Source organism: Haliotis cracherodii, unplaced genomic scaffold (assembly GCF_022045235.1).
Source record: "Haliotis cracherodii isolate W230 unplaced genomic scaffold, xgHalCrac1.p SCAF_1, whole genome shotgun sequence".
Classification (NCBI taxonomy): Eukaryota; Metazoa; Mollusca; class Gastropoda; order Lepetellida; family Haliotidae; genus Haliotis; species Haliotis cracherodii.
In genome coordinates this window covers 44,540,627-44,555,344 of record NW_027266264.1, presented here as the reverse complement: position 1 = coordinate 44,555,344, position 14,718 = coordinate 44,540,627, and the positions used below count along the sequence as shown (strand labels likewise).

Genomic DNA, 14,718 nt, shown 5'->3' with positions numbered 1-14,718 from the left:
TACAAGCTCATCTATAGTGACACCCTAATCTCTTTCAAAGCATCCAGTAAATATGTCAACAAGATTAGTGCCAGTCCAACAGGATTAACAGGATTTAGTATTCCCCTCTGTCCAGCCATCCATTTAGCATAGGACACAACCAATCGTGTATCAACCAATCACATTCCTTTCTATTGTTCAAACTTTCATTAAATACATACTGTAGCCAAGTTCTAGCAGAGAAGGGGTTTGACTCTCTTACCAAGCAGACCTCTCTCCCACAGCCCAGAGTGTGTACCAACTCTCTGTGGCACCCTCAGTTATTATCTAAGCATAAATTGTAAATTGTTCTTGTAAATAAAATTGTGATTAGTCTCCTGTGACCCTGGCTCTTTGCTGACTAATTCCCCAAGAAAACCAGCACGTCATTTGGAAGGTATTGTTCACCCAGAACAGTTCCATGATAAATTGGTGGAGAATCCGGGTAATGAGCCTTTGCAATCAAATGTTCTTCAGACAATGGGTGTCGTAAATCAGTCACCATGACAACAATATAAAAAGTTAAAGCGGGCATTATTTCAGATCTCAGAATTTCTGTATTAGATGTAAAACATCAACTTGTGCATATAGGATACTTGAGTGTAACACTCAATATTATAGATAATGGTTGATTCATCAGGCCCTGGAGCGCATAACCTTAGGCAATGTAATACAATTACGCTTTCTGATCTTGGAGACACAAAAGGATTCAGTAAACCCGGTACCAATGGCAAGTTATACGCTTTACACTTACAAGATAATGTATACAAACAGAAATAAGATGTATTCACAGGTAATCTAGGAGATTTAAGTTACTCAATAAAAACACTTCATACAGTCTTACTCGCAACGATGATAATAAATGGACTATGGTCGAAGAAAAATTCAAGTGGCTACTGAATATTGCCATTGCCCCACCATATGTGATGACGGGTAAGGGACATCAATTAAGTAAGATAATAAATAGTGGGATTGTACTCGGGGCTTATATCCCATCAAAATGAAAAAGTGTTAGTTGCTCCCCTACCAGAAAACCCAGGTCATATGTTATTGAGTCGTCCAGCATTAAAAAATGTTAGTTTAAATTTGGTTACTGAATTCAATGATATAAAACAGAATTTGAATGCTATACCTGATCTTTCTACACTTATTATTGAAGTCTTGTTTGGGGATGCATCGGTAGATGCCTTCAAGATATTACCAGGTCTATCAATTAAATGGCTAAAGAAACACAAGCGTCAACGTTGTAGTATTATTTATATGTGAGTATCACCCGTTGTTTGCAACCCTTGAGGTTACACACAACCAAATGTTTTCCCATAGACTTCTATAGTAACGTTATATATTTTTTAAAAATAACCAAGCATTCAACAGCTATTACCTGTACGTGTGTGCACAGTTTGGCCTTAGAGCAGCAATAAAAAATAAAAAATGACTAGCTTAGCCAGCTCCTTTTCCGAGTACAGGAAGCTAAACACACCACACCCAGTTTTGCACCAAATGTCACCTACTTGAAAATAGCTGTGGTCACATTAAGCATAAGTCATCATGCTGAAAAAGACAGTACTAAATATAGAAAAACATAGTTTTAATAACTGGATGGATGTACATTTGAAAGACATAAAAATCTTACAGAATATCCTCCAATCACAGCCTGCAGATATCACTCGATCTGCACTGAAGGCTCCCTACGAAAACCGCACTGTCCAAACTGGTTCTGATTTGGTGTAGTAGAACCTTGAAGGGGTCCAAATTAATAAGGGTGAAAGCATTTCTCTTACTAAGATGTTTATGCCGTATAATATACATTTAATGAGGTTGATGTATACTCTCAAAACATTTAAGCAAGATCAATTAAAGACTATTATATGATATAATAATGTACATTATGAGTTTATATCCGGTGCTCGATGAAGCATCTGAAAAGATGGATACTGTTGATGGATTTTGATTACATCAAATAAGCAACATAAAACATCAAATAGATAAGGAGAGGGAGTTTAGACTTGGATTGTATAAAAAGTATCGCAGAGCTGTTAATGCTCTCGACGGAGTTGACACTGCGCTTGTAACAGCTGGCATGGGACTCTGTGTAGCCGGTGTTGGTTTATTATCAACTATAATCGCTGCGCCTATCGTACTTGGTATGGAAGTAGCAGCCGGAGTCTCAGGACTGGCCTGAATAGCGCTAAAATTTATTTCTCGTAAGTTGCAAAAGAAAGCATTAAAGCATGATAATATTCAGATACTCGCCGAAGCACAGAGTTGAACAGCATTGGGGATCATATTTCAACAGCACTTGCTGATTGTAAGATATCAGAGGAGGAGTTTCGTTTCGTGTTGTCAGAACTCCCCAAATACAATGCAATGAAGCTGGAGATTCGATCCAATTCTTGTAAGACCAGTGGTATTAGCGAACACGAGAAAAAAAAGTTCATAGAACAGGGGAGACAAGCGCGTCAATTATTCCGTGCCAAAACCAAAGAACTGGTTGGAGATTAAAAATAGATTGTTTCCTGTCGTTGGATCACATTTAAATGAATGCTTACATAAGTCTATAATATATAGTCTGGTCTCCTAGTAAAATGAATGAAGAACTTAGTAAAAATATCAAACTTCGCTTGTTTCTTTAGCCAATCCTTGGCCACATCTTTAGATACCTTAGCTGCAGTGGCTAATTTTTGTATTGCTCCTATACCTTTCCAATATCCTCGTGGGATATAGGAAATTTTATCCATTATTAATTAATATTGATGTTTCTTTTAATACGAATCATGACGATCGTTGATCGCATCATCATTTTTGCATAACAAATTCCCTCTTTAGTAGCACTATAGGTATATAAAACTGGTTCCAGTGGAAGTTGTCCAGAACTGTCTTTGTCTATACTACTTGAGGACATTCTCACATACGATAGTGGAAGTGGTCCAGAACTGTCTTTGTCTATACTACTTGAGGACATTCTCACATACGATAGTGGAAGTGGTCCAGAACTGTCTTTGTCTATACTACTTGAGGACATTCTCACATACGATAGTGGAAGTGGTCCAGAACTGTCTTTGTCTATACTACTTGAGGACATTCTCACATACGATAGTGGAAGTGGTGTCAACAAAAAATATGGTGAATTTATGTGAAATGCCTGTCTTTGTTGACATTTCCAACTTGGACTGTATGTCCATGTGAGCTGCACTGTCATGGCACTGTTCTTATCTCACCTAAATCATAGTCCTACATGAGTTTGTTTTTGTCTGTTTTGTTGGGTTGTCTGAGGCCATTTTTGTCAGTTTTGGATGTAATATTCAAACAGTTTTTAGTCAGTTTTTATTTGTCAGAGGTCACACACATGCTTCTCATTATTCATGTCCACGCGAATGTGGAATCTGATGAGATCAGAAAGTTCCGTATTCGACGTAATAAGTGCCCACGGCAATATTTGTTAATATATAGGCTAGTGATCAATCCCAATTAGCACCCTTCCGATGGATCAATGTACACAAGACTTATTTATTTGTGTATAATACGCACTTGTGTGTTATATGCACCCTTAATTACGGGCAATTAAATTTTTGAAAAAGATATCTGTCGTGCATAATACGCACAGACTTTTCTTTTGTATCATTTCAGGCTGTCAGCATAAACTACGAAATTTACGATCTTTCAACTCTTTCACCACAATTATGTTCTAATAAGAGCCCCCTATTTCTAATTGTAAGAGCATTCTGGGTGATTATTACGTCGAATATGGTGTTTCTTATTGTACCTTTAATCTGTTGACATACCTCGTAACTTTAGTTTTACAGAATGGAATTCGCAGACTTCATCAAGATCCCAATGGTTGATGGTGTGATAATGAGGAGACCATTTGAGGGCTCTGTGGAGGGCACACTATGTGTTACAGGCCATCATCTTATTTTGTCTTCTCGCAAAGACCAAAGAGAAGAACTTTGGGTAGGTTTTAGATAGAGAGTAAATGTCATTGGGTGATTATCTCAAAGCTGATTGTGTTGCATCATGCTTCCATCATCACTCGATCATCCATTAAAGTAGGGACCAGTCATTTATAACAGGAGGTGGGGGTGTCCAACGTTTTTGATGCACTAATGTAATGAAAATATGGATCTTCCCCTAATGCTTGTCATACTTTTCAATGACCCTCCACATGTACATTTTATTCATGATCCTTCCCATGTGTATTACTTTTTATGTACCCCGGTTGATACCAAGTGTCGTGTAAACTGGTTCTTGTAGGGAAATGGCCTGGTAGTGTGTTAGCTGATGACTGTATGTACATCTGGTCAAGGTTACTGTTTTTCTTTCTAACAAAACAATTATTAATGTTCCGAAAAATAATCTCACCACAACATTTTTTTCTATGTTTCCAGCTTCTTCACAGTGCTGTTGACAGTATTGAGAAGAAACTTAGTGGTTCTGGTGGAAGTCTCTACCTCAGATGTAAAGACTTTGGTGTTGTACAGCTCGACATTCCAAGTGCAGATGACTGCATAAGTGTATCCAGCTCAGTAGAGCAACTCTCAAACATAGGTAATTTCTCATGTGTATATTGACTCAATACTCATCCTCTATTTCTCCAGACCAATGAAACATTGAGGAAAAGGAAATGGGTAAGGGACTTGCCACTGCTAGTTTTTATGGACATGAAGACATCCTTTCCATCAAAAGATTTTTGAGGATTTTGTTTTGTGGGTCAGTCAATCTTTCAATGGCAAATTGTTTGCAAACTATCATAATGAACATGTTGATATTGCCAACTTCACATTGAGGCTGGTTTGTCACTGGCATTCTGATGAGTCCATTAGACTGAGTAGCGCAGCAAATCGACTTGGCTATTGAAAATCAAGCGTGGGGAATTTAAGATTGCGAGAACCATGGGAATGGATCCAGGATTAGTATAGGCGATGGGGGTGTTGGGGCACCCCACCCTGGACCAGGTCCAGAGCCTGATAATGCTTCCATGGAGGCCTTCAGTTTTATGTGATGATGATCATTTGATCTAACCTTATCTGAATAGTTAATTACAGGAACATCAAAATTAATTAATAATGGATAAAATTTACCATAGCCCGCAAGGATATTGGAAAGGTAAAGGGTCAATACAGAAAGTAGCTGCAGCTGCTAAGGTATCTAAAGATGTGGCCAAGGATTGGTTAAGGAAACAAGCAATATGGCAAATACACTTAACGGCCCGTGATATATACCAAGGAAAAAGTTTTGATATTTCCATAACTAATGAAGTTCATCAGTCTGACACCTTGTTTCTTTTATACGATAAGGAAAGGGCTTGGCAGAGCGTGGTAAATACCACAGTAGGGGAGGTGATAAGAGGGGTTAACACTGAGATGTTGGACAGTCACGACAGTCCCGCCCCCAGCCGTCCAAATTGTCGATACTCCCGTAGACGGGAGACTGAATTGATTTTTGAAGAACTGTCGCTTCCTCAAGTACGATTATGTTCTCAACATACTACTAGATGTAGAGGTTCTTCTACCATTGACCACGGCTCCACTTCCTTGGTATTATCCAGGAAAGCAACAACTGCTATTAAAGGCCAACATAGACATTCTGTTGGTAAAGAGAGCCATAGAGATTGTACAAACACCAGCGTTAGCACCAGGTTTTTATTCCCACATCTTCCTTGTACCCAAGAAGGACTCGGACAAGATGAGAATGATACACAATCTCTCTGTTTTCAACCAACATTGCCTGAAGCATTAACCCTATTTCTGCCTCATCACGTTGAGACTACTCAGAACCAGCATAAAGGCGTTTGAGTCCTTGATCAGTCTCGATAAGCGGAATGCATACCTGCATATACCAATCCATCCCTCCGACTGCAGGTTCCTCAGATTCCAGTTCAATGGGATTCACTACCAATGGGCAGTCCTCCTATTTGGCTTTTCATTGTCCCTGTGGCTATTTACACAAATAATGAAGTCAAAAACTGCGTTTCTACACCTGAGGAACATTTGGTTCGAGTCATACATAGACGACTGACTCTTGTGTCATCAACACACGCAGACGTTGTTCGCCACCGGGATTTCACCAGGATCTCCTATCAGTTCCAAGGGACAGATGGCACAAGATTTTACGCCTCCTGTCACCTGCTCTTCATCAACCACGCACACTTCACCAGTGGCAAGTGTTAGGGTTACTCACCTGAATCCTTACATCAGGCATCAGGATCCACTCAAGGCCATCACTCTACTGGCTCAAATAAGGGGTTACCTTAATTGGTGGACGGTAGAGTTGAATGTCTTTGGAGGAGTCTCTTTATCCGGGTTATCTACACCTGTTCGTAGACGCCTCCCTTCAGGGGTGGAGTGCTTATCTGCAAGGCCAGACAGCCTCAGGGCTATGGTCAGGTGCTCACCGAAAGTGGCACATAAACAGCTTGGAGTTGGAAGCTTTAAGTCTAGCCATATCTCATTCACGGATTCAAACTACAATCAGCCCAACTCGCAATATCTGATTCGCCAGATTGGTTGTCTACAGGGGCTCTGTGACGTAGTAAGTAAAGATTTACCTGGTGAGCTAGTTTTGTCTTTATTACTAAGATGTATAGGGAGCTACTCTTTAATTCCAATATTCAATTGTGTTCACATTGAAATAACCCGACCGTAATGGCGATTTTTCTTAACTTTCCGCTTCACGGTTTATCGACCAACTGATTAGGTGTCAGACGACCTCCAGCATTCAGCTGCATAACCAGGATTTCTGTAGCTTTTTGTTCCATATGTAAATGTTTTTCTGGTTTGGACCCTGCTTACTATTATTAGAATGCCAGCCTTCGAGGTGGCTGGTTGTTTAGGGTCGGTCCTGTGGTGTTGAAACCTTAGCTCACCATCATTAGCTTCGCTCACTTGCCTGTGAGACGACCCCAATGATCCACTATTGTTTTACCAATCAATACGCTTCATTGGTTATCTTTATGTATCATTTTGCAAAAGAGTGATTTGGTTTTCTTTTTACATTGTCTCTGGTAAATATTTCCTGGATAGAGAAGATCGATATTTATTCCATCCATCGCTTGATATTTGTAAACAATTCAATTCATTAATTTGAGCTCAAACATGTTCAGGAAAGTAAGAGAGGTTCTGATTACTTGTGAGTGTGTTATCGGTTAAGCCAATTGCCTTGTTATATCATAACAACACCACAAGCAACTATGAATGTGTCGCAGACAGATGGATTCGAACTTGATTTCGTATATTGGTATACTTTGAAATACAAGCGTCTATACTGACTGCACTAACAGCCGCCAACGATGCTGGTGGAATATTTGATATGTTACAGTTTCATACTAAAAGCGCCAAAAAGAGTCGATTGTACGATTCCAGCTGTATCGTGAGCATGTGTTTATAGTGAGTGAGTTTGGTTTAACGCTGCTTTTATAAATCACCATCAAATAGTGATGGTACTGGGTGTTTGCGAAAAGTTAATTCCATGTAAGTGGAAAATAATACAACACAATCGTCAGGCCACCTACCATCCCAGATAACATTCCCCCAGGCCTTTTTTCAAGGACATTGCTTTAAATACATACATGTGTTTCTAAAGGTAGAAGTCTGTGTATAATAATATATTGCATATATTTAAGGCTAAGCCTGTATGCTATATACCTACCTTAAACTGACACTTTTGCTATGTACAATTTTTACAAAATAACCCTGTTAGAACAGTTCAGAAATTGATTTATGAAATTATGAAATGTCCGTGGCCAACGGCTGGATGCATATGTGTACCAACTGTTTAATTATCTGTTTTAGAACATTGAAATGTTTTTAACACTGACAACAGGTATAGAAGTGGAAAGTTAGAAGGGGGCTCTGCTTATCAGAACGAATCACTGAAATCAAAATCAGGGCACCATGTTATAAATCCAGAAGATGCTCAAATAACAGTTCATGGAAGATTTACATGTACTCATCAATTCTAAGAAATATACGTCTTATTAATTTAACTTTCTCAGTCAAATCTAGTTATAATCAGTCTGATAAATCTATGTAAATATACTAAACCAAATTAAAAACTTCACAATCCTAAAACTTTAACATTTTGACCAGTTATCATTGTGGACCGTTATTGTGTATTTAAACAGTAATGGCCACGTATTGTCTTCAGATAACACCCGTTTTTGTGCAGGTGAATCGATCAAAATCATGTGCACAGCACTATAGTGGCAAAAGTGGTTTTTCACGTGCAACTGGTCATGTGGCCATAATACCGCACATGTTTTCAGCCATACTTGTTAGCAGTCATTAACAAAAAAAGAAAAACACAAGAAAACAAAAGTCTTTACAGCCATTTGTTATACCACGCCTTTCAAATGTGCAACGTGAACGTGCAATCGGCATGTTGCAGACGGGAACGTCCGTAGCTGAAGTCGCAAGGACGATGGGTTGTAGTCGACAGACTGTTTATGATTTGCAGACGCGTCTACAGCAAACGGGTACCACCGCTGATCGCCCTCGGCCAGGTCGACCACGTGTGACGTCATATGCAGAGGATCGTTAGATTGTCTTACGTCACCTCTGTAACCAATTTTTGACGGCTACATCAACCAGAAATGAACTGTTAAGGGGTATACTGAATGCGCAAACTGTTCGAAACCGTCTGAGAACTGCTCACCTTCAAGCACGACGGCCATACTGCGGGCCGATTCTGACTCAATTACACAGACGTCAACGTCAATTGTGGGCACAGCGACACTCACGATGGACTCAGAAGAATTGGAATCAAGTCATCTTCGCTGATGAATCCCAATTTAATCTTCGATTTGCTGATGGTAGGGCGAGGGTGTTGAGGTGCCGTCATGAACGTTCCGCCCAGTGTTGTGTACAGGAAGTTGACAGATTTCGAGGCGGAAGTGTCATGGTGTGGGGTGCTTTCTGTGGCAATGCACGTTCCAGGCTTCTTGTCATCCGTGGCAACCTCAACGCTGCTGCTTACCGCGACAAGGTACTGGCACCAGAACTTATGGCCCCAGTTTGATCTTCCAACACGACAATGCCAGACCCCACACAGCAATTTTGACAAGGAATTTCCTTCAGAATGCATGAGTCAACATCCTGGACTGGCCGTCAAGGTCTCCCGACCTCAATCCCATCGAACACGTCTGGGATGCTCTTGGCAGAAGTCTGCGCACTCTCCAGAACCAACCACAGAATTTGCAAGATCTTGGCACCAATTTGCAGCAACAATGGCGTCGTCTTCCCAATCATGTGTTCACGAGCATCACAAGGTCCATGCGGAGGCGTTGTGTGGCAGTTGTCAACGCACATGGTGGCCATACATGCTACTGAACTTGTGTGCCATCAGATTCTCGGCTTGGGACTTATTATTTAAACTGTTGATGTTATTACCGAATACCGTAGGTGCTTGGAACAAATTATGGTTACCTCTGTTAATTAAAATCCTTCTTTGGACATTTATGATTACAAATTACCTTCTCTGATACATTTGTCCGTTTTCCTAAGTGAATATGGCGCAATAGTGCCATGAAAGTGTTGCGAAATTGCTGTGATCTTGTAAAATATTATCACGAAAATGGCAGGAAAGTGTTTCAAAAGTGGCGCAATAATTCTGTTAGTGACACAATAGTGATAAGAAAGTTTCACGAAAATAGGGGAAGTAAGTTATGGAATGTAGTGTATACTACTCCTGGGGCTTGTGTAGATTTACCAAAATGCGATCCCCGGAGATATAGAGTATGTTTATGCCTCTTTCTCAGTTTTTTCTACATGGAGCATAATCAAATTTGATATGCTGTAAGTTTGTGGTAGGTTAACAATCATGCATTTTGTATTTAGCTTACCCATCACCACGTTAGGGAAAAACGTTTCAATGCATTGTGTCAGGATAAGAATAATTTATATGAATTTGAAAATTCATCATTCCAATATAATTATCCTGACACAACAAATCTCAGCCATTCCCTTTGCAAGATGTTCAAGCTGTGTGCTGATTATATGGCATTGAGGGATTAAGGGGAGATAACTCTTTTTAGGTACCAAAGGTAATGAATGCCCCAGATTTAGTAGAGGCACATTTTGGGTTCTGTGTATGGTGATCGAAATGATAAAGAAATTGCAATGTGTTGTGTAAGGAAGAATATAGAGAATCTCACCCAAGTGTCTTTTGATTACAAATACGAGGGGTGTTCATTAAAGATTTCCCCTAAACCAATGAATGTTATCATATTTGGTTGAAATTTCACATGTGTAATAATACATGTATCTATGGGTTATGTCTGAACTTGCAGCACCGAACTATTAATCTTACCACTTTTACTGGTGTTATGATCGAGTTGGGTGTAACAATGGAGCCAGTAGAATAGTGAGCAGTGAATTTTATATTTGAAAGGTCGCACACCAAAAGAAACTTTCGATGAAATGAAAGCAACTTATGGGGAAGATGCCCCATCATATGGCATTGTTAAACACTGGCATCGCCAGTTCAAGTGTGGTCGGACATCTGTGGAAACAGCTGCCATTCCTGGTCGCCCCCATTCAGCCATTGATGAGGACACTATCCATCAAGTGGAGACCGCCATTTTGGCAGACCGACGTATAACTGTTCGCCAGTTAGCACAAGATGTCAAGGTCAGTGTAGGGTCTGTGGAAAAAATCATCCATGACAATTTGAACATGCATAAGGTGTCTGCACGATAGATTCCCAGGCTGCTCACACCTCTCCAAAAGCAGGAATGAGTCAATTACTCAAAGGATCGTTTGGACATGTGCCAAAAAAAACAGGCAAACTTTTTTGACAGACTTATCACACAGGATGAAACATGGGTCCATCACTATGAACCTGAGACTAAAGTTCAGTCGATGCAATGGAAGCATGTGGAGTCACCACCCCCAAAGAAGGCACGTGTCCAACCCTCTGCAGGCAAGGTCATGCTCACGGTGTTTTGGGACCAGCACGGAGTAGTGATGATGGATTTCTTGGCAAAGGGTACCACAATTACAGGAGCTTATTATGCTTCACTGCTGCGGAAATTGCGGAACGCTTTCAAGCTTAAGAGGCGTGGCATGCTGACCAAGGGTGTCCGTCTCCTGCAAGACAATGCTCCAGTACACAACTTTCATGTTGCCCAGACAGAAGCGCGGTCCTGTGGCTATGAAATCCTTCCACATCCTCCTTACTCTCCTGACCTTGCACCATCTGACTTCCACCTCTTTCCAACCATGAAGTCATTTTTGAAGGGAAAACGTTTCACAGATGATGAAACACTGATTTCTGAAGTCAAGTCCTGGTTTAAGACTCAAAATGAGGGATTTTACAAGCGAGGTCTCTATAGTTGCGTAAAACAATGGGAGAAGTGTGTAACTCTTGGTGGTTCCTATGTGGAGAAAGACTAATACCTAGCCAAGTTTCATTCCACTAGGTCCATCGGAAGTGGGTCAGGGGAAATCTTTAATGAACACCCCTCGTATATCAACTTGAGTTGAGTTTTTATCAACGAGTGTTGATATATTTGATATCAAAAGACACGAGGGTGAGATTTTATTGAGCATCCAACATCATTCTTCCAACTTTTTCAGTTTGTAGACAGTAATAAGCAGTGTCTAAGTGTGAAAAGTACTGCTTACAGCTTCAGTAGCAGAGCCATTAGTGATCTAATTTGATTGTGACATAATGGTAACCAATGACATCACAATGGCCTGCAAGGCATTATGATGCAATTTCATTGCAGCGATATCTCCTGCGGGTGCCAGTAGTGGATGATATATGTTAATGTTATGAATATTCAATTTATGTAAATTTACATTGATGTGTTCCTCTCCCCTCAATGATGGGAACCCTTGCCACTTGTACCGGTATATTAGTTGTTCGTGTTGGTATGAACATGCTCTCTGTGTGCTGGCTAGGAGCAATCACCATGGACTAGGGCTGGCTGTCGATATATATTTTAGTGATCGATATTTGGTAATGAAATATGGATCAATTATAAATAAATATCGTATAAGAAGTAACTGTGAGTAAATATGAAAAAGGCTCATAGACACAACATATTTCAGTGGTGAGTGGTGACACATTTATGCATGGATTGCTTTGTGAACAAGGAGAATTTGTATTTTAGTTTGTGCCCAACAATCATACTCATGCCTTTTTCCAATTCCACGTCAGACTGCATCTGCCTCCTTTGTCTTCGTCTGGTCAGCAATTAAGTTCTCACGCAGTCATACTTGTAATCCTGTGACAATAGCTAAATCCTATCATCGTCCATTCACATTTTGTGTTTTTTGACGGCATCACCAACTCTTCTAGGCCATCCTGAGGAGCCAAACAGTGTACATCCCGCAGCACTAGGGCCACAGTTCCACTTCCACAAGTTCCGGAGACAAGCCAGGTCGACCATTATGGAGATGACAAATCTAGGTCAATGACCCAGAACAACCATGACACTGATGCGCAAACAACTGACTGATTTGGGCTTTCTATCCCAGTTGCATGGACCAGAAAGACTTTGACAATTGACTGTCAATTATGCCACAGATAGCCATCATCCGAGAAGTGCAAGACGTACCAACACTGTGACATCATCGTCCAGTTTTGATTTCAATACGGAAGATGGTAACAATGTCGCCCCTACATCTATAAGTTCATCAGACTCTCAAAGCTGACCATTCTCATCGTTAACGCTTAACCAAGCAGTCAATCCACTGACACAATATATCATGACATGCCATCATCAAACACGCACTGCATGCGCAGCCGGCAGCAAGTTGAACGTCTTCCGGCGTACAAGATGACACTGCCATTATACGGAGAAAGCTCCAAGAATTAAAAGATCTAGTCTACTCCTTTGCTAGAGATGGCACACTAACAGCACAGGCCACACAAGCGCTAGAACCTACGCAACTGCCTTCCAACTCACGGTTATCTACATTCCCTCACTGTGTGCCCTTGGATTCCTTACCATACACTGACATCGGATCACCAGCACTTACCAAGCAGATACTAGAAGGTAAATATATTAATTTGGCCGTGTTATTAGACTACGCTTCTGGTTTAGATTCTAGTGAAATCAGGACATCAGAGTTTAATGGACAGACTGTTCGAATCAAAGATAACACCAAACTGAACCGCTCCTTATCACTTCATGACTTCCTAGACACCTTTGGTATCTACAAAAGAGTTTACTCACAAGGCAACTCACAAAAAATGATGGAACTAGATCTCTGCCAGAACATCCAACTAGCAACATGCATCCAACTAGCAAGGGAGTATTGAGGCAACAGCCACTATCATTACCACAAATTGCTGCAAGAGAGGCGGCATACGTCCATTCACCTACTCTTATTAACTGAGGTCACAGAGACACAAACTTCTACAATTTGTGCACCTCCAGCAAGAAAGCCAAATTTCGCCAACTCTGCAGCAGCATGACTCACATGATAGACACATGCCTAAACAATGCCACTACACAACAACCTTGGCACAGGCCCCAAAGGCCCTCACACTATGACGGTCTGGTTCAGGACCGGTGGGTGTTACCCTAGAGACACGAAAGGCAGAAACAGGGTAATGCACAACAGTAAAGAAATTTGTAACAATTGCAATGTCCGGGGATGTCAAAGAGCATACTGTAACTACGCACATGTCACGTGTAAAGATCAGGGACATGGACAATCACAGTGCATGGTAAATCAGCATAAAGGTTACAAGTCCAGGAAGGAGAAGAATGATTGACTACCACATGCATCTATCCTACCTCAAGTTGCTGCATCTTACCCATCCGTGAACCTGAACATTTTGCAACTCAGGCTAGCACCTCACCCTGAGAGAGCCTTTTCAGAATATGTTATTGAAGGATTTGTCAATGGTTGGGACCCCAATTTACATCCTGGACCACAGTCCTCGGCCGCCCTGAGGCCGTAATTGCACTAGCGCACAAAGAGGTGAGACAAGGCGACGTAATTGGACCCTTCGAACAGGCACCTTTTCAAACATTCAGAGTTAGTCTTATCCTTGATTTGTCAGCTCCACACAACTCAGACAATGTACCCTGTATCAATGACTTGATAGACAAAGATTCCTGTACTTTATCCTACGTGACAACTGACAATGCTATATACAAATTGAAACAGCTGCGGAAGGGGGCTTGGATGTGCAAAGCAGATATCAAGGATGCCTCAAGTGCCCCTCCATCCAGACACATGGCCCTTCTTTGGTTTCAAGTGAAAGGATAAGTTATAATTTTTACACTAGACTTGCTTTTGGGTGTCGTTCAAGCCCTGTGATATTCGACACTCTTTCTCAAGCCTTGTGCTGGATTCTGGAAAACAATTACAAACTTAACTTTGTCCTACACCTTTGTCCTAGCGCAGCACAAGACCATTGGTCAAGCGACTAAACTGCAGTACCTGGAGATCATACACAACTCAAATACTACCTCCCCAAAGATAAGCTTTCTTGGATCAGACAGGTGTTGCATTCTTTCTTGGGCAGGAAAAAAGTATGAAGAAAGAGCTACTCCTTTGCTGGGCTATTTAAACTTTGCTTCTCGTGTGATCATACCCAGTAGATCGTTCATATCCTACCTTATTCAAATGTCCATGACTGCGAAAGAGTTGCATCAATTGACGATTTCAAAACCATGTAGGACTGACATCACCATGTGGGACATGTTTCTAAAACAATGGAATGGTGTCTCATCAGGAGCACCTC

The 14,718-nt window shown here is 40.9% G+C and overlaps 1 protein-coding gene across 2 annotated transcripts in view; it reads left to right on the top strand.

Annotated features, from left to right (window-relative positions):
• Positions 1–14,718, top strand: part of LOC139478191 (myotubularin-related protein 9-like) — a 247,404-nt gene that overhangs the window by 35,996 nt on the left and 196,690 nt on the right. For both annotated transcript variants that reach the window (XM_071260560.1, XM_071260568.1), the window contains exons 2-3: positions 3,814–3,969; positions 4,404–4,563. In XM_071260560.1, coding sequence (XP_071116661.1) covers positions 3,823–3,969; positions 4,404–4,563 — 307 coding nt within the window. In that variant the 5' untranslated portion in view covers positions 3,814–3,822. The remainder of the gene's footprint in view (positions 1–3,813; positions 3,970–4,403; positions 4,564–14,718) is intronic.